Source organism: Hibiscus syriacus, unplaced genomic scaffold, assembly GCF_006381635.1.
Source record: "Hibiscus syriacus cultivar Baekdansim isolate YM2019G1 unplaced genomic scaffold, ASM638163v2 tig00112428_pilon, whole genome shotgun sequence".
Taxonomy (NCBI): domain Eukaryota; kingdom Viridiplantae; phylum Streptophyta; class Magnoliopsida; order Malvales; family Malvaceae; genus Hibiscus; species Hibiscus syriacus.
Window position 1 is genome coordinate 51,887 of NW_024063329.1, and position 18,891 is coordinate 70,777.

At 33.8% G+C, this 18,891-nt stretch overlaps 1 protein-coding gene, 4 non-coding genes and 1 pseudogene across 5 annotated transcripts; all 6 read left to right on the top strand.

Moving 5' to 3' along the window:
* Nucleotides 1–2,169: 2,169 nt before the first annotated feature.
* Nucleotides 2,170–9,714, top strand: LOC120179498. Its single transcript, XM_039185078.1, has 12 exons — nt 2,170–2,250; nt 5,063–5,690; nt 5,799–6,037; nt 6,094–6,241; nt 6,370–6,632; nt 6,663–7,665; nt 7,767–7,867; nt 7,967–8,596; nt 8,715–8,807; nt 8,900–9,228; nt 9,330–9,423; nt 9,625–9,714. The coding sequence occupies exons 1-12, from the start codon at nt 2,170–2,172 to the stop codon at nt 9,712–9,714; spliced, it is 3,699 nt and encodes a 1,232-aa protein (XP_039041009.1).
* A 3,441-nt stretch (nt 9,715–13,155) lies between these two features.
* On the top strand, nt 13,156–14,394 carry LOC120179495 (annotated as a pseudogene).
* Nucleotides 14,395–17,014: 2,620 nt separating this feature from the next.
* On the top strand, nt 17,015–17,115 carry LOC120179539. The gene has a single exon (XR_005521619.1). It is a non-coding gene; the product is annotated as a small nucleolar RNA Z157/R69/R10 (small nucleolar RNA).
* A 38-nt stretch (nt 17,116–17,153) lies between these two features.
* On the top strand, nt 17,154–17,241 carry LOC120179540. The gene has a single exon (XR_005521620.1). It is a non-coding gene; the product is annotated as a small nucleolar RNA R11/Z151 (small nucleolar RNA).
* A 61-nt stretch (nt 17,242–17,302) lies between these two features.
* On the top strand, nt 17,303–17,420 carry LOC120179541. The gene has a single exon (XR_005521621.1). It is a non-coding gene; the product is annotated as a small nucleolar RNA Z152/R70/R12 (small nucleolar RNA).
* Nucleotides 17,421–17,509: 89 nt separating this feature from the next.
* Nucleotides 17,510–17,636, top strand: LOC120179542. Its single transcript, XR_005521622.1, has one exon. It is a non-coding gene; the product is annotated as a small nucleolar RNA snoR80 (small nucleolar RNA).
* The last annotated feature ends 1,255 nt before the right edge of the window (nt 17,637–18,891 follow it).

Sequence of the window (18,891 nt, forward strand, 5' to 3'; positions counted from 1 at the left end):
GCAGTGGGAAGTTTAATGTTCGCTATGATATGCACAAGACCAGACATTGCACAAGCAGTGGGAGTGGTTAGTCGATACATGGCGAATCCAGGTAAAGAGCATTGAAATACAGTAAAGAGGATCCTGAGATACATCAAAGGGACCTCAAATGTTGCATTATGTTATGGAGGATCAAACTTACTAATCAATGGGTATGTAGATTCTGACTACGTATGTGATTTGGATAAAAGCAAATCTACTATAGGATATGTGTTCAAAGTTGCTGGTGGAGCTGTAAGCTGGGTTTCAAAATTACTGTCAATTGTGGCTACATCCGCAACAGAGGCAAAATATGTAGCAGCTACACAAGCCAGTAAAGAAGCAATTTGGTTGAAGATGCTATTGGAGGAGCTTGGGCACAATCAAGAGTATGTCTCTCTGTTTTGTGACAGTCAAAGCGCCTTGCATCTAGCAAGGAATCCAACATTTCATTCAAGGACAAAACACATACGAGTTCAGTACCATTTCATTCGTGAAAAGGTGGAAGAAGGGACAGTAGATATGCAGAAGATCCATACCAAAGACAACATAGCAGATTTCATGACGAAGGAGATCAACGCTGATAAATTTACCTGGTATCGATCCTCCTGTGGCCTGTCAGAAACGTAAGCAACATGAAGGTACAAGGTAGAAAGAATGGTGTGAAGATATGATTATTCCAATCAAATCTTCAAGTGGGAGATTGTTAAAAGTCAAATAATTTAGGCACCAAATTAGGCACAAAATGGTGCTTTGTCAAAGTCAAAAATTAGGCACCTATTTTTTGTTGAAATTGGGTAATGGGATAATTAATTTTAGTCATTGTAATTTAGGGTATTTATAAGATTAGTCCTTAAGTTTCAACTATAAATATCCTAGCTCATTTAGCTTCAAAATCATCCTAAAGCATTCTAGCTTTCTTCCAAATACTAGAGAATTTAGAGAGTTTCTTGAAGTTGTTTTCTCCTTTTTATCAAGAGAGAATTATCATTGTTTTCTCCTTGGTAGATCGAGAGATGTTGTAATTCCTATTTTCTCATAGTGAAATTATTCTACATTTGCCCGCGGTTTTTACCCTAAATTTGTAGGGGTTTTCCACGTAAATTTTGTGTCTCTTTTATCTTCATTTTTATTTTCTCAAATTATTAGTTGCGATTTTGCTCTATCCGATAGCCGTCTTCCGCAACATATATATATATTGTTGCGAGACCTGTTATGTATCGCTCAGTATCGAGTATCGACACAGCACACAAATCGGTATTATCCTTTTTGGAAGGTTTTGTCACCCTGAGGTTATTTTTATGAACAATTTGGTGCTGGATCATATGATATCGGAGTTGCAAAACGGACTCCTATAAGAATAGGAGATATTGAGTTCGAATCTGGGACGACGACACACCTTAGGGTGACAAAAACTTACGAACGCCAGTGTATACAAAGAGGACAATACCAATCAGTAGGTGGTGGTGATACTGATGCTGTGTGGAGCGTCTCATCGGCATATATGTGTGGTGTGTGTGTGTCTATATATGTTTAGAAAATGTCTCATTATCATGAAAACTTTGATTATGCAGACAGCAATACCGATTTTGATAGGAACCAAGTTCGATGATTTCACTGATCTCCCCTTAGATTTTCAGTGGACAATAGCTAGTCAGGTGAAGTTTACAGTTCTAGTTGAAGCTTTAAATCATAACCAACATGTCCGAAAATGCATATTCCACTTGCTTTGAGAATTAAAAACACCCTTTTGGAGAATTTTCATACAATAATTACCAAATCAATGTTTTAGAATTAGAAATGAAGAACAAATGGCTGATTGAGTTAGCATTGTTGCTTTTGCAGTAACATGAGGTTATAAGTTTGAGCTTGTATATGCGCAAATTATCTTCTAATCTAATAGTTTAGGAAAATAATCTCACCCCTTTCATCGTATCCTGTTATCGGATATTTGGAGTATCGTACGCTAAACACGTGTTCGAATGTGTCAAAAACAAATATGAAACGAGTCTCTCTCTTCGTGCTGTAGTTGGGCTCTGTTTAGTATCATGGATTGTGTTGTCCTTGATGCGATGCACAGTCAAGTTCATTATTGTCTGTAAGAAAACTATCTCATGGTATGGTTCAATTGAGATTCTTAATCCTATGGCAATGGCAGGCAAGAGGGCAAGAGCATATGTGAAGGCCATAAACGCGACCCTGTTCTTTTCGAGTGCTACGTACAACATCAACGTGAGCAAGATTTTCAAGTTCATCACAGCAAAACTCTTTGATCTGCCTTGGACGGTCGAACGCAACCTTAACATCGGAGAACCCATCATCGATTTCTAAGAGCTTCGTGCTGTTTGTAATGTAGATAACATAGACAATGTTTCCCAAGGGGATCGATCCTCAGTTAACCGGTCATCAGATTTTATGTTTTTTTTTTTTGTCTGTCTGGTGATATTCGAGTTGTTTCACTCTGGGGAAAGCCCATGTTTAAGCAATGAATAGCAATCGAGTTGTTCAGCAAAAAAAATTAAATAAAAAATAAAACCAACAAAAAAAGAAAGAAAGAAATAGATGGAATGGTGGAGAAATGATCACGTGCGGCAGCCTTAATATACGGGTAAAAAATACGTTACCAGTTTTATTATTATTATTTTTAACAAAACATGTAAAAAATTACCTAAAACATTATTATTTCTACCGGTTTTATTATTATTAGACGCTTTACCGGTTTTAGTAACATATCCGGTAAAACGTTACGTAAAACATTATTTGTTTTACCATGTTTTTCTATCGCTTTTACCAACACCGGTAATTAACAATAATAACAAAATTGGTATAAATAATAATGTTTTAAGTAATTTTTTACCAGTTTTGTTAAAAATAATAATAAAATCGGTAGCACCTTTTTTTAGTTGTATATTAAGGCTGCCGCACCGTAGAACTTCTCAGAATGGTGTATTTTTCTAGTGTCGCATTGATCAGCGTTTCTAAAGGTTGGACCGGGTTTAGTCATTAAAAACAATACCATTTAAAAAAATTCACCCAAACGATGTTTAATCAATCATTGTCAAATAATTTAGAATTTGTAAAATATAGACTATATTATAATCACTTCAGTTTAATAAAAAAATAAAAATAAAAACAGTATTTAATGTACAGAGTCTCGTTATAAAATAAAATAAAATTATGATTTGTATTTGTTTTTAATGCTCTTTTATAATTATTTTTTACATTAATGAAATTCTAAAATTCTAAACACCTATTTTTAAATAATTATTTATTCAAAATAAAATAACCATACAATATTAATTTTTTGAGTAGTTTGAAATGTCTATAAGGTAGTATATATTCAAAATCATTCTTAATCGTTAACAACACACACGTCCTACAGACATAACTACTCGAACCCGAGATATTTAAAAAAAAGTATTCCCTTTTATCATTAAAGTTGTTAATATATAAAAAAAATTATAGAATTTGTAAAAAATAATTTAAAAATATCACTTTAGTATCGTTGTTATTTTTTAGTGATGAGCAACAAAAAAGAAACAAAATGTAACGTTAAGTATGATTTTGGAGAAAAATAATAATTGGATGGTCAAAACAAAAAAAATAATAAATGAGTGATTAAATAAATAATATATCCTTTTTAATTATATATAAATTTATAGTTTTAGATCCTAAGGAAGTTGGACCCCGGGCGAGTGCCCCTTTTGCCAGTGCTCAGGAACGGGCCTAATAACTGTCAACTATTTGAAGTTTAATGTTCACGTCTCTGATATTCTTGATGTTCAAATTTGAAACCTCAAAAAATAATAACGATTTCTTTATTAATGAAGTCGCTTGATTCGTAAGTAACAATTCTTAACAGTTGTTTGGCCTGGGTGTTCGAATAGAAAACTATGACCAGCCGTAACACGAACGGGGATCGAAAGGGGACCGTGCTGATTTGATTAATAATTACAATATTTTTTAGGGTTTAATCTTTGCTTAGTTATAGAAGGGTTAATGCAAAATATATGCTTTGGTTGTTCGTTAAATTTATCAAATTATTATAAGATGACGTTATAATAAATATAAAAATTTGATAAAATCTAATATTAATTTAATAAATTTAAAGGTAAATTAAACATTTAATAACTAAATTGTTAGTTTTGATCTGTTTTAATACATATTTTTTTAAAATCATTACCAACATTTAGTTTTTGTTTCATTTTAGTACCCGCTATTAAAAATTCACGCGTTTAGTATCTAAACTATTAATTTTAGTCCTTTTTAGTACATAAACTTGTATTTCCCCCCAAAATTTAGTGTTAAATTTTGAACGGAATACTAGAATGAAACAAAAATTAAACTTTATGTATGCTTTGAAAAAAATAAAAGTTTAAGTACTAAAATGGGTCAAAATTGATAGTTTAGATACTAAATGTGTAATTATCATTTTGTAATTTTAAAAATTCAATAAGTAAAATAATCATTTGAACATATTTCAATATCCTCTAATGTACTTTATTCTTTATTATTTTTATGATATTTAATAAAATTAATAATAGTTATAATTTTATTTAATAAAATTTAAGATTTAATCTTTATATTTAGAAAATTTACTCTCTTCATTTTTAATTAAGTTTTAATCCTTTTTCAAAAGAATTAATAATAGTTATAGTTTTATTTAAAAAAAAACCACAATTTGTCTTTGATAATTAAAAAAACCTATCAATAAAAGATAATCGCCCTAATGGTTGAAAGTAATGGTAAATAAAAAAGATAAACAAATAGACATTAATAGGAACAAATTTAATTATGAAAAAACGTGCTATTTTTTTAGCAAAACAATATGTGAGTCCCTCAATTAGGGAAATAACCGCCAGGGAAATAACCGTTTTTCCTCTCGATAGTTGGTCTATTGTTCTTGGATTTTAGGGTTCTTCCCCTGGTTCTTTGCTGTTTTGTTTGTTTGATTTGCTTGGAATGGGATCCAGTTGAGGGTTATGGATTGGCGTAGCTTGTTCTCTGGCATTGAGGAGCAATCACTGGATTTTTTTTTCCTCAGGAGTGTAATGAGGGTTTCACGACGGTGGTTCCTCCGAGTGATGTTTTTGAGGAGGGTGTCTCGGAGTGGCAGTTTTCTCTGGTAGGGCAATTTATTGGGTCTGCTCCCAATTTTGGTTCCCTGCAAAAGCTGGTGGAAATTATGTGGGGGAAATCAATTGCAAAGGTTAGTATTGATGGTTCTAAACTTTACGTTTTCTTGTTTGCTAATGGTGCTAGTCGTGACTGGGTTCTTGAGAATGGACCCTGGCATATCCAGCACAAACCGCTGGTGCTGAGGAAGTGGGAACCCAATCTGAAGCGCCTTGATTTCAATTTGGAAAGGATGCCAGTGTGGGTTCAGTTGTATAATATCCCTCTTGAGCTTTACTCCAAGAAAGGGCTTAGTTATGTTGTTAGTGCCCTAGGTGTCCCACTATATATGGACTCGATTACAGCCTCCAAGGAGCGGTTAGAGTTTGCAAAGGTTTGTGTTGAAGTTGAAGCTGGTGTTCGGCTGCCTCGTTCTATTGCAATTAAGTTGCGAGATGGGATAGTCTGCTCTGTGATAGTGGTGATTCCTTGGTTTCCTTCATGGTGCTCCAAGTGTAAGATTTTTGGACACTCGGATAAAATTTGCACTGTTGGAGGTATTGAAAAGAAAAAAGAATAGAGAGTTAAAGGAAAGCCCTCTGAAACTCTTGAGATTGGAGTGGGTAGTTCAGTGGAACCTACTTTGGAAAGACCTTTGGATACAGCTGAATTGAAGGCTTCTATGGAAAAGGAGATTGGTGGGCTAAGTTCTGTTGTTGTTAAAGATGTTCTTGGAACAGATCCAGTGGGTGGTATGGATACTGCTGTGGTATCTCTTAAGGGTCAGTCTGCTTCTGGACAAAAACTAAAGGCTGTTGAAGAAGATATGGTTACTGGCAGTGTGGGGAGGGTGGTTTCCAAGGGTGATACTTCTTTACCTTTAGACCCTACTTCTCATGTAGAGGTAAGGGGAAAAAAGGTGATAAGGTAAAAGTGCCTGTTGCTAGCTCCTCTAACAAGTTTGAAGTCTTGGGATCTTTGGTAGAGGAGGATGAGGGTAGGAAGCCAAGACTTGCATCCCAGGGTGTTGCCAACATCCTGCTGGAAATGAAAAACAAGAAGAAAGACCATCTTGAAAAGACAAAGAAGCTTGGTGAGCAAGTAGGAGGTATTCACTCTTTTCCTGCATCATGGTTGTAGTCTTTTGGAATGTTAGGGGTTTTAATCACCCCAAAAAACAAAAAAATATTATAATACGTGTGAAGAAGCTACAAGTTGAGGTTTTTTGTTTGCTAGAAACAAGAATTAAGGAAATTAGGGCCTTGGATATGGTTGCACAGTTTGATAAGGATTGGAGCTATTGTTGGAACTACAGTTGCTTGGATAATGGTAGGATCTGGATCCTATGGAGGAAGAATTTGCTCTTCTCAGTTCTGAAAGTGGCTGATCAGTCTGTTACTGTTCAGGGCTGCTTGGGTGGTAGAAATGTAGTTATTTCTGCTGTGTATGGTAGTAACATTGGTGCTTCTAGGAAGGAGCTATGGAACCAGCTTGTTGAAGTTAGTTCTTTGGTTGGAAACAATGTCTAGATTGCTGGGGGGGATTTTAATGTAATTGCTAAAGATGAGGAGAGTTCAAATTATGTAGATGGGCACCTTACTTCTGAAATGGAGGATCTAAGAAATTGTATGGATAATTTGGGGCTTGAGGAACATCCATTTTTTGGGCCTACTTTCACCTGGTCTAATAAACATGAAGAGGGCTTCCTTGATAGGAAGTTAGATAGAGTGCTTGTTAATGATAAATGGTGTGAGGCATTCCCAAATTCTCATGTAGAGTTTCAAGCACCAGGTGTGTCTGACCACTGTTTGGCTGTTACTTGGTACTTCCATGAAGGCCTTGCTTCAAGGCAAAAGCCATTTAAATACTTTAATTTCTGGGCTTTACATCCAGAATTTAAGGTGGTTGTTGGGAAGTCTTGGACTGAGGCTGTGCAGGGGGACCCTATGCAGGCTTTATTCTACAAAATGAAGAGGTTGAAGCCTGTGTTGAAAGCATTCAACAGAAAATGTTATTCTAATATCTCTGAGAAAGTTGCTGAAAAGAGAGAACATTTGGAGAAACAACAGGTAGTGGTTCTAAATGGAGGGAGTCTTGATGATGTGGTTGTGGAAAAAAAACTGCATCAAGAGCTTGTTGAATTAAAAAAGGCTGAAATGATATTCTATCAGCAAAAAGCCAAGGTGGATTGGCTGCTAGATGGGGATCAGTGCACTAAGTTCTTCCATGCTCAAGTTGCTGTCAAAAGGAAAAGAAACACAATTAGAGTTATGGTTGATGAGAGGGGTAACAAACTAGAAACTTTTGAGGCTATGGCTGAAGAATTGGTAAGTCACTTCACTATGCAGATTAGTTCTATTGATGATAATGTTCAAGGGTGTTCTGACATATTCCTAAGGGACCTGCTGGGGTTCACACTTCTTGAAGGTGCTGATACTAATTTGGTGAAAGCTGTCTCTAATGATGAAATCAAAGTGGTCATTTGGAATCAGGGCAAGGATAAAGCTCCTGGCCCTGATGGATTTACTGCTGGTTTTTTCATTTTGCCTGGGACATTGTGGGAGCTGACTTCATAGCTGCTGTAAGGTACTTCTTTGAATCCTCTAGAATGCTTCCAACGTTTAATTCCACAGCCATTGCATTAGTTCCTAAGCAACCCAATTCCTGTAAAGCTGTGGATTTTAGACCCATATCATGTTGCTCAGCTTTTTATAAAACTGTTACTAAGATTCTGGTGAATAGATTGGTTAAATTCCTCCCTAGGATGATAGCCCCCAACTAGTCAGCATTCGTGAAGGATAGAAATATTGAAGGTAATACTCTTTTGGCACAGGAGCTTGTTATGGGGTATGGTAGAAATTTTATTTCCCCTAGATGTGCTATTAAAGCTGATTTGCAGAAAGCTTTTGATTCTATAAGCTGGAAATTTTTGCTTGCTATTCTGAAGGGGTTAGGGTTGCCAAAGCAGTTTATAAGTTGGATAGTGGCTTGTGTTATGGACTCTAGATTCTCCATTGTGTTGAATGGAAGCCTTGTGGGGTTCTTCAAAGGTGGTAGAGGAGTTAGGCAGGGGGATCCTATGTCCCCCTACCTATTTGTGATAGCCATGAACATTCTTTCCAAGTTGCTTGGCATTGCTGCCTCTGAAAAGATTTTTCAATTTCATTCTAAGTGCAGAAAGGTGAACCTAACTCACTTATGTTTTGCTGATGATCTACTTATCTTTTGCAAAGCTAGTTTAGATTCAAATGTTAGGGTGAAATGTGTTTTGGAGAGGTTCTATGAGATATCTGGACTGAGGCTTAATGCTTCCAAAACTGAAATTTTTATTGATGGTGTCAATGGTAATCAAAAGGCTTTGGTGCATGAGGTTACTGGATTCAAAATTGGTTGCCTCCCTGTGAGATATTTAGGAGTACCTCTTGTCCCCAGGAAATTAACTGAGAAGGATTGTGTTAATCTGGTGGAGAAAAATTAAAGCTAAGCTTGGAATTTGGTCCAATAGATGGTTGAGTTATGCTGGCAGATTACAACTAGTGAAAGATATTCTGTTCAGTATTGCCAATTTTTGGTGCAGGCAGCTTATTCTCCCTGCTGCTGTGGTTAAAAGAGTGGACCAGCTTTGTGCTAGGTTCTTTTGGAAGGGAGGTGATGTTCCAGCTAAGGGGGCTCGGGTGAGTTGGGAGGTAATCTGTACCCCTAAATCAGAAGGGGGTTGGGCCTTAAGAATTTGAAATGTTGGAACAAGGCTTGTATAATTCTGAAGGTTAAGGAGATTCTTGTTGCTGAGGGCTCTCTTTGGGTTGCTTGGGTGAGGACATATGTTCTTAAAGGGGCTGATTTCTGGTCTATGGAGTGCAAAGCCTCGTTCAGCTGGAGCTTGAGGAAAATTTTGAAAGCCAGGGAGGAAGTATATCCTCTGTTTGTAGGAATCACGGATTGGGACAAGGTCAATGCTCGATGGTTGTGGCAGGGGCTTAGGGGGAGGAAGGAGAAGGTTGGGTGGCAGAAGATTATATGGTTCCCCATGCATATACCCAAGCACTCCCTCATTGCTTGGATGGCGGTCCTTGATAGGTTGCCTACTGCTGATAGGTTGATTCGGTTGAGGATTGAGATGAATGATAAGTGCAGATTGTGTGATGTTGTGTGTGAGACTCGCAGCCATATCTTTTTTTGAATGCCCCTTTTCAAAGGCCGTTTGGTAAGGGATTATGCGGCTGTGTAGCATTGATAGAACTGTGGGAAATTAGGAGGAGGAACTGGACTGGGCGTTATCTCGATTCAGAGGTAAGACTCTTCATTCGTTTATTCTTAGATTAGCCTGGTGTGCATATATATATTGTATATGGGAAGAGAGGAATCATAGGCAGTTTAGGAGCATTCATAGGGAGATTGATGATGTGATCTATTGCATTAAGGATGTAATTAGGATAAAAGCTGCTAGAATAGCTATTAAGAATAATGCTATTAATTGTAATCTTTGTCTAGCTTGGGGGATTAGCACTCCCTAGGAGGTTGTCTCTGGTTTGGATGTCTGTTTTTGGCTGTAGCAGTGAGTTTCTACTGCTTCTTGGATAAATATAAGAGAGAGAAATTTATCCAAAAAAAACGTGCTATAATAATAAATAAAATTATCTATCATTTTTATATTAAAAACAATTAAAAATGAAAAAATGAAAAAAATTGTAACCCAAATATACAAAATAAAATTACGATACATCATTACTAAAAAAATAATTTTATTATTTGATATATAAATTTTCGGACGTCGAAAATTATAAATTTTTTATTTTAAAAATACAACAATTAAATAAATAATTAGTTATAAAATAAATTTTACTTAATAAAAAAAATTAATTTCATTGTTTGATAACTGAATATTTTTAGAACAATTTATTTTCATATATTTTTAAAAAATTCAAAAAATTGCAATTATTTAGAATCACTACTTAAAAATGTTGAAAAATATTAAAGTGAAATTTTAGTTATAATTGACTGACTAAATAAGGTATTTTTCATTAATTTAGTATGTTACTCACTCCTTAATAACATTTAACGATTGTTATTTTTTTAAACAAAATTCAAAGTTTAATATCGATTTTGTAACTTTTGAAAATTCAATGATAAATAAAATAAACTTAAAAAATTGTGACTATTTTTAATCAGCGGTACATGTAGTTAGTGGTGCATTTCCATGAATGTCACTTATTGTAGACTCGTCCTTTTTACGAAAGTCATAATTGTATTTACCATTAAATAAAAAAAGTTCTCGAATTCCAATAACAAATAATTGAGACAAAAATATTAAAAAATAATATTCGAAATTTTAGCCTATTATCCGAAGCTTAAGGCAAAATAAACTGCACAGAATTAGCGAAATCTTAACACGTAGTTAGTTTTAATTAATGAAAACAATTACAAATCTGGTCTTTATATAACCACCGACACTGATTCGTTTTTTAAGCAAGAATATTTGACAAAGATATTTATTAATTAATATTACAACTAATTTTAACCATGCAAGCCAAGTAGCACATGCAATTACCCATATGCGGATATAAGCACATAGGCTGAGTTCAAGTGGAACGATCCTTAATTAATTAATTAATTAATACGTTAATTATTAGCAAAGTCAAATTTGACCCAAAAAATACAAATATAAAACTTAATAAATTCTATTTTAAACCATTAAAATCATTATAATTTGAAAAATAATTTATAGGTCCCTTAAGCAAGGTCAGGAGTTCAAATCCTGACGTTTGCCAATAGAGCAAACTGGGTTGAGAGGGTAGCCCTCGCCTCTGCAGTACCCGATTTGGATCAGTAGGTCAATAGATCGAATACCAGTGATTAATTCAAAAAATATTGTCATAATTATATATAGTATATTATTATTTCAATTAATTATATAATATGATTATAAGAATATTTGAAATATATTTAGGTAGGTACAAGGTAGTATTTGTTTATAGATAATTCAATCTTTCGACAATGAACGTTTACACCTATGGTGTTATGGTGCTCAAACTCGGATCCTGAAGGAATAATAATAATTCATTTACCACGGAGTCCGCTTGATTCATGCATAATCGAAATATATCTAATTGATAAGTTGTAAGTTAAAAGAATAATAGTGGCACCAAATTATTGAAATTGAAAAGTAGATATATACAGCTTAACAGAGATAAAAATGTATATAATATATGATAGCCATCTAGCAGGTGAACCAATTGATTTTATTCAACTATATTATCTTGTTCTTATCTCACATGGTTTTCAGTGTACCGTTATCACATTCATGAATCAAAATCCACCAACCCTGGGTCCTTAACATGCATGCTTGCCTCTGCCACCCTTGTACTATTATCTATTGACTGGTCGGATTAATTATTCCCCAAACTATAACCCTTGTATTTTTTGAATACTCTAATTTTATCCCTAAACTATTATTCTCGATCTATATTATTCTCCAAATCTTTTAACATTCTGATTTCATCATCAAACTATGACCCTCGTTTTAAATTGGAAAAAAAATGAAATTCATGTTAAACTATGGTTGACACTGATTATATATTTGAATGAATTTGGGGATGAAATTAGAAGATTCAAAAGTTCAAGGACTATTTTGGAATGTGATTCACGGTTTGAGGATGAAATCAGATATTCAAAGTTAAGCTTAATGATTAATTAATAAAAACCTAAAATAATTTTAGGATAAATTACGAGTTTAGTATATAAACTATCAATTTTAGTCCTTTTTAGTACCTAAATTTTCAAAATCATACCTAATGTTTAGTTTTTGTTTTATTTTAGTATCTTGCCGTTAAAAAATTAACGAAACTGCATTTTTTATGGGTAAATCATTCACCACTTATCTATCTTCTCACTCATATTTTGATACTAAAGTTGAAATTTTTTTAACTACTCAACTTTTAAATTGCTCATATTTTAATCACTCTGATTTATTTTATTAATAATTTTAGTGACATGATATTTTTTATTATATTAATAGATAATAAAAAATAAATCTGAAAGTTTGAGTGATTAAGTTAGGATTAATTTGAAAGTTAAGTAATTAAATTAAAAAATAAACTTTAGTGGCCAAAATAGGAGTGGGGAGAAAGTTGAGTGATGAATGATGTATTTTACCCATAAAAAGATTTCACGCCTAAATCACCCGTTAAGCTTTTAACGAAGAGATACTAAAACGAAATAAAAACTAAATATTAAGTATGATTTAAAAAAAATTAAAATACTAAAACAGACCAAAACTGATAATTTTAGTACTAAATGCATAGTTTATCGTATAATGTTTTAAGTTTGGGCAAAATTAACGGTAAATGCGTATTATAAAAGTGACCGTTCTAATTTAATTTGCTTTATTTATTTAATGTTATTATTCGAGTGCTGAACTGTTTATGAACTAAACTATTCCATCTGAACTTGTTTAATAACTTGAGCTTGACTCAGAAATGATGCAAGTATATTTTAAGACAGGCAACGTGAACGACACAGGCTTCATTATCTTATTTCTTTACCATTATTTTTTTAAATTAATCAGTGATATTGATTTAATAACCGATTAATCCAGATCGGATAGTACAGCGACGAGGGTAACCTTTATCAATCCAATTTGTTCCATCCGCAAACGTCAGAATTCGAACACGTGACATTGCTTAAAGACCTAATGTTTCATCTCACTAGACCAACTAATTGTTTGTTATTGTACTATTATTATTATTATTATTATTATTATTTTGTCTCTAGTTCCAAGATTTCACCTTGACTAATCTACACAAACTCGGATCCCACATCTGCTAGCGGGATTTTTTACCTACACAATGATTTAAACCTGATACGTTGCTTAAACTATATCAAACTGTTTTACTCTAAAACTAACCCGTTGTTATTGTACCATTATTTAATCACACAGTAGTTGAAAATCCACGCCTATAAAAACCTTCCCTTGGTTTTCAAAACATCAAACTTTGCTGTCTTCAAAGAAACATCTGAGTGAACATGGCAGGAACAGCAAGCTTTCTGGGGATTGTCGTCGTCTTTGGACTTCTAGCATTGATCATCAGCTCAACTGATGCTCAGTTGCAGGTGAATTTTTACGCCAAGAGCTGTCCTAAAGCTGAGCAGATTGTGCTAAACTACGTCAAGCAGCACATTCCTAATGCTCCATCCCTCGCTGCTGCTTTCTTGAGAATGCACTTCCACGATTGCTTCGTCAGGGTAGAATTTCGTCGCTCTTTCTCGGGTTTTTTTGGCTCCGATTGTTCGTTTTACGATCTATGTTCGATGTTTGTTTCGTTGTTTTTCCAGGGTTGCGATGGATCTGTCCTTCTAAACTCGACAACCGGGGAGAAGAACGCTGTCCCGAACCGAACATTGAGGGGCTTCGCTTTCATCGATGCGGTGAAGAGTCTCCTCGAAGCCGAATGCCCCGGGGTCGTCTCGTGTGCCGATATCGTCTCTTTGGTCGCACGCGACTCGGTCGCAATCACGGTAAGAAAATAACTTAAAATTATTTCAATTTTTACCCCCATACACCGAAAAGGCGAAAACACTAACCGTTCATCACGTCACAGGGAGGACCATACTGGCAAGTTCCAACAGGCAGAAGGGATGGAACAATCACTAATGTGACTGAAGCAAATAACCAAATCCCGGGACCATTCAACAACTTCACTACCCTCCTTACACTTTTCAACAACAAAGGACTCGACACAAACGACTTGGTCATCCTCTCCGGTACAACACGATAACCCGATCGTCATTTTACGGTTTCGATTCATTCGGTTCATTTATCAAATCGTCTCCTTCTTTTAGGTGCACACACCATAGGTATATCTCATTGCGCGGGTGTTTCTCCCCGATTGTTCAACTCCACCGGCCCCGGCGGGCTCGACCCGACGATGGATAGCGAGTACGCCGAGAACCTAAAGGCGAAAAAGTGTACGACCCCAAATGATAACACTACGATACTCGAGATGGACCCAGGAAGTCGAAAAACGTTTGATCTTAGCTACTACAGTTCGTTACTCAAAAAGGAGGGGCCTTTTCCAATCGGATGCGGCTTTAACTACGAATGCAACGACTTTGGCTCTTATAAGACAACTCCTCTCGAGTCCGCCACAGTTCTTCTTTAATCAGTTTACTAAATCCATGGAGAAAATGGGCCGGGTTGATGTTAAGACCGGAACCGAAGGTGAGATCCGGAAGCAATGTGCACTTGTCAACAGTTAAATAAAAATCGTATTTAATTGATTGAACTATAAATCGACAATCAACATCAAAATTGATTTGTTTTAAAATTTGGTTTGTAATTTTATTTATTAAGTGAATGGGTCAAGGGAATAAAGCATGTGAAGATAACTTCGTTGTTTCTTCGTAAATCTCTCCAGATTTGTATGGGGATGGGGATGTTTTGTTGTTTATGTAGTTCCAGTCAGTGTAATGTCGCGAACAATTGAGCATGGTGTTTCAATTTTCAAGGGTGCATTTTAGTCTGATTGACGGAATATAATATTATCTATGAGAATAAGATTATCGACGGTGTATTACTCTGTTTGGTTTACTTAGCAAGAATGTAATATTATATTGTTTGGTTGGAGGAATATAAGATTATTTAGATGCATAATTTATCAAATTATCCTTGTGATATATATTTTTTAATAAGTAAAACTTTAATATTAGCTTATAATTATAAATATTTAAATGAAAATTTATACAAATATTTTAATTATTACAATATCTAAGTTTAAAGAAAAAATATATTTAACATATAATTAATATAATTAGTACATCAAATTTATAATTTTAAATAATTCTCATAAATATCATATATATTTATATAAAATATAATGTAATATGAAAAATAATATTGAGATCTAGAGTGGACAAACATATTGTTTTTTAATGTGTAATATCTATTTTTTAATAACTCAAAATTAAATATTATTTTAAATAATTACATCTTTATAATAATAATATTTTCACCCCATAAAATTATAAAATAATTAATATACTAAATATTAAAAATATAAAATAATTTCAACTACTCAAGTTTATTAATATTCTATTAAATTAAACTCTTTATATATTATTATTATTAAGTTTAAAATTTTGAGTAAAGCATGGAAAATAAGAATTGAGAATGATTTATATGAAATAATTTATTCTTTTAGGGGTATTTGTGTCAAAAGTGATGGGAATTGTTCATTATCTAAGAATTTGGATGTAATGAAATTCACACCATTTTAACCCTAAAATGTTACAATTGGTATTAAGTTATTACCTGGTAATGATCTTTTCCGTGAACCAAATATGATAATACAATTCTGAAAAAGGTTATTCATCTTGGTAATGATTTTTTTCACGAACCAAACGCCCTCTAAGATTTAATTGTATGACAATTAGACACCCTAAAATAATGACTTTCATTCTAAATTAATCCTTGAACTTTTGAGCATTTCAACTTCATCAAAAAACCATGACTCCTATTTTAAAATAGTTCTCAAATTTAATTTCATCCCCAAATTATGATCGTCGTTCTATATTGATTCATAAACTTTTGGGTAAACTACGCGTTAAATACCTAAACTATTAGTTTGGTCCGTTTTAGTACTTAAATTTTTGTTTTTTAAATAAACATACTAAAGTTTAGTTTTTTATTTCATTTTAGTACCCCATTCAAAATTTAACGCTAAGTTTTTTTTTTAAATTAAGAAAGTTTAGGTACTAAAATGGACCAAAATTGATAGTTTAGGTACTAAACGCGTTGAATTTTTAACGACATGTACTAAAATGAAAGAAAAACTAAACATTAGGTATGGTTTTGAAAAAAATAGAAGTTTAGATACTAAAACGGACCAGAACTGATAGTTTAAGTACTAAATTCGTAGTTTACCCTAAACTTTTTAACATTTCAACTTCATCTCAAACTATCGGTATATTCTAATCATATCACATGTTAATAAAATCGTTAGACGAAACTATATTACTATATGTTTGGGAAATAAAATAAAATTGAAGTTAAATTATGGTTGAAAATAATTACATATTTAGATAAATTTAATGATCAAAATTGAAAAATTCAAAAGTTTGATAAATAATTTACAATAAATGTCATAGTGTATGGATAAAATTAGAATTTTTGAAACTTTGAGGACTAATTTTGAAGGTTGAAGACCAATTCAAAATCGAGTCTAGGGATGGGCATGACTCAGGTTGGGTCGGGTTTTTGGTCAACCTGACCTAACCTGAAAATATAAACCCTCCACTCGAAACTCAACTCGATTGGTGTTATTTTTATCCAAAAAAATTAGATATATTGAGGGTTATTATTGTAAATGTCCCTAAATGTACAAAGTAATTTTTCGTGTCACATTTAAAAAAAATCAAGTCGAGTCGGGTATTTTTCATTCTAAACCCGAACTTGACCCAACACAAACATATTTTCTAAAAAAACTTGATTCAACCCGACTCAAAGTCAAATTGTTTTTAAAAATATTCGACCTGATTGGATCAAGTCAAATTGAAACCCATCGGTTCAAGTCTCGTACCTATTCCTAGTCGAGTCATAGCCCGAAAGTCTCGGCCCAACCAAATAGCTCGTCTCTAGGTTTCAGCCGCCAGCAAATCCCTTAATCCAATCGAACACCTTAACCTTAGCCCAAACACAAACTCTTTGAAAAACCTAATTTCAGCCATCATTCACACTCTATATATTCTCCTTCGAACCTCCCCTTCCCATCCATATTTTCAGCTCCCTTATTGGTGTTTTTCATTTCATTAAATAGATATTAAGATTCGTCAAGGTTTTTCAATTGCTTTCTTTGTTCTTAATTTCCTGTAAGATTTACAAGCGAAGAAGATTGCGACGATGAAGCAATCTTTTTGTGGACTAGAGTTTCTGATCTGGGCTCTTCTCCCAGAAGTTGAAGACTAACCCTTGGCTGTCTGAGTAACCTTCTTTACCCTAATTTTTGTTTTAGTTTCCGAAATTATTGAGGCTAATGATGATAATTTAAAATTATCTTAGCGGATTTCAGTGAGATTTTAACATCGATGATCTGATTGTTACACACACTGAGGCCTTACCTTATTTTATTTTTTAAATTTTTAGCACAATTTTGTGCCTAGAAGGGATGATTTGATCTTTGCTATGATGAGATAAAAGCACTCGAGTGTTGATGGGCAGTGGATTTGGATCTTTCTTATTGGAAGATCTGCCGTGAGCCCTATCTTTTTAACGACTTCTCCTTCCAATGAGCTTCTAAATCCCCAATTATCTTCGTTTAATCTCTTTAAATTTTCTCTGAATCCTAGTTGTTAAATTAATGGATGATTAGTGAATGCGTCTATTACCAATTCTGGGGGATGATTAGTTCCTCTTGGCATAATGGCTCAGACGCTATATCAATACATGTGGTCATCCTGATTATTGGCTTCGTTTTTCATGTCATTTGATCCTGGAAACGCCACAGATATTTATTTTATGAGAAAATAATCTTAGTAACCGAAAATGTCTTATAATATACGATTTTAATCAATTTTTTTAGATTTACCAAAATAACCAATAAAATCGTAACGCGATATTAAATTCGCAACGCGAACTCTAACTTCGCAACTTAGTTTCCAAATTCGCGTTGTGATTTTCCATTTCGCGTTACGATAGTCCAAATTCGCATTGCGATATTGCAACGCGATCTTAAATTCGTAACTCAGTTTTCAAATTCGCGTTAGGATAGTCCAAAATCGCATTGTGATTTTTCATTTCGCATTGTGATAGTCCAAAATCGTATTGCGATCTTTTATTTTGCGTTGCAATAGTCCAAAATCACATTGTGATTTTCCATTTCGCGTTTCGATATTCCAAAATGCATTGCGATTTTTCATTTCGCGTTGCGATAGTCTTGCTCTTGTATTTATAGTCAATGCATGTAACTTACAATGTTCAATCTCATATTGTATTGAAAACACTATTGAGAATGAGTATTTAAGGTTTGAATTTCTCACTTCCTTATTGAGTGAAAGATAACAAGGGGGATTTTTCGATTATCGCAAATGCAATTTTGGACTATCGCAACGCGAAATGGAAAATCGCAACGCGAATTTCGACTATCGCAAATGCGATTTTGGACTATCGCAACGCGAAATGAAAAATCGCGATGTGAATTTGGACTATCGCAACGCGAATTTAGAAACTGAGTTGCGAATTTAAGATCTCGTTGCGATATAGCAATGCGAATTTGGACTATCGCAACGCGAAATGGAAAATCGCAACGCGAATTTGGACTATCGCAACACGAATTTGGAAACTGAGTTACGAAGTTAGAGTTCGCGTTGCGAATTTAAGATCGCGTTGCGATTTTGTTGGTCATTTTGACAAATCCAAAAAAAATTAGTTAAAATCGTATATTATAAGACATTTTCGATCACTGAAATTATTTTTCTCTTATTTTATTCCCTTGAAACTGTTTATTAATCAGGGTGTTACCTACAAAATAGTAATAATGAAAGTAAAGTGATTATATCAATTAAGATTATTATAAATACTTCTTAATTATGAATGGGGAGGAGAGTATCTTCTTTTTCTCACGACTTTAATTGGTATTATTACTCGTCTTTTTTCCACGCTATTTTTCTCCTCTTAATTCTTATAAAATATTGCTTTTTTTTATCACTCAATCATTTACTGTGACTGTTTTTATCTTTAAAAATATGTTTCTAATAAATTATTATTAA

Coding starts and splice junctions, on each gene's coding strand:
- LOC120179498 (XM_039185078.1), top strand. CDS start 2,170: ATGGCAGGCAAGAGGGCAAGAGCATATGTGAAGGCCATAAACGCGACC. Junction 6,633..6,662: donor TATGGAACCAGCTTGTTGAA/GTTAGTTCTTTG, acceptor AACAATGTCTAG/ATTGCTGGGGGGGATTTTAA. Junction 7,868..7,966: donor AAACTGTTACTAAGATTCTG/GTGAATAGATTG, acceptor CTTTTGGCACAG/GAGCTTGTTATGGGGTATGG.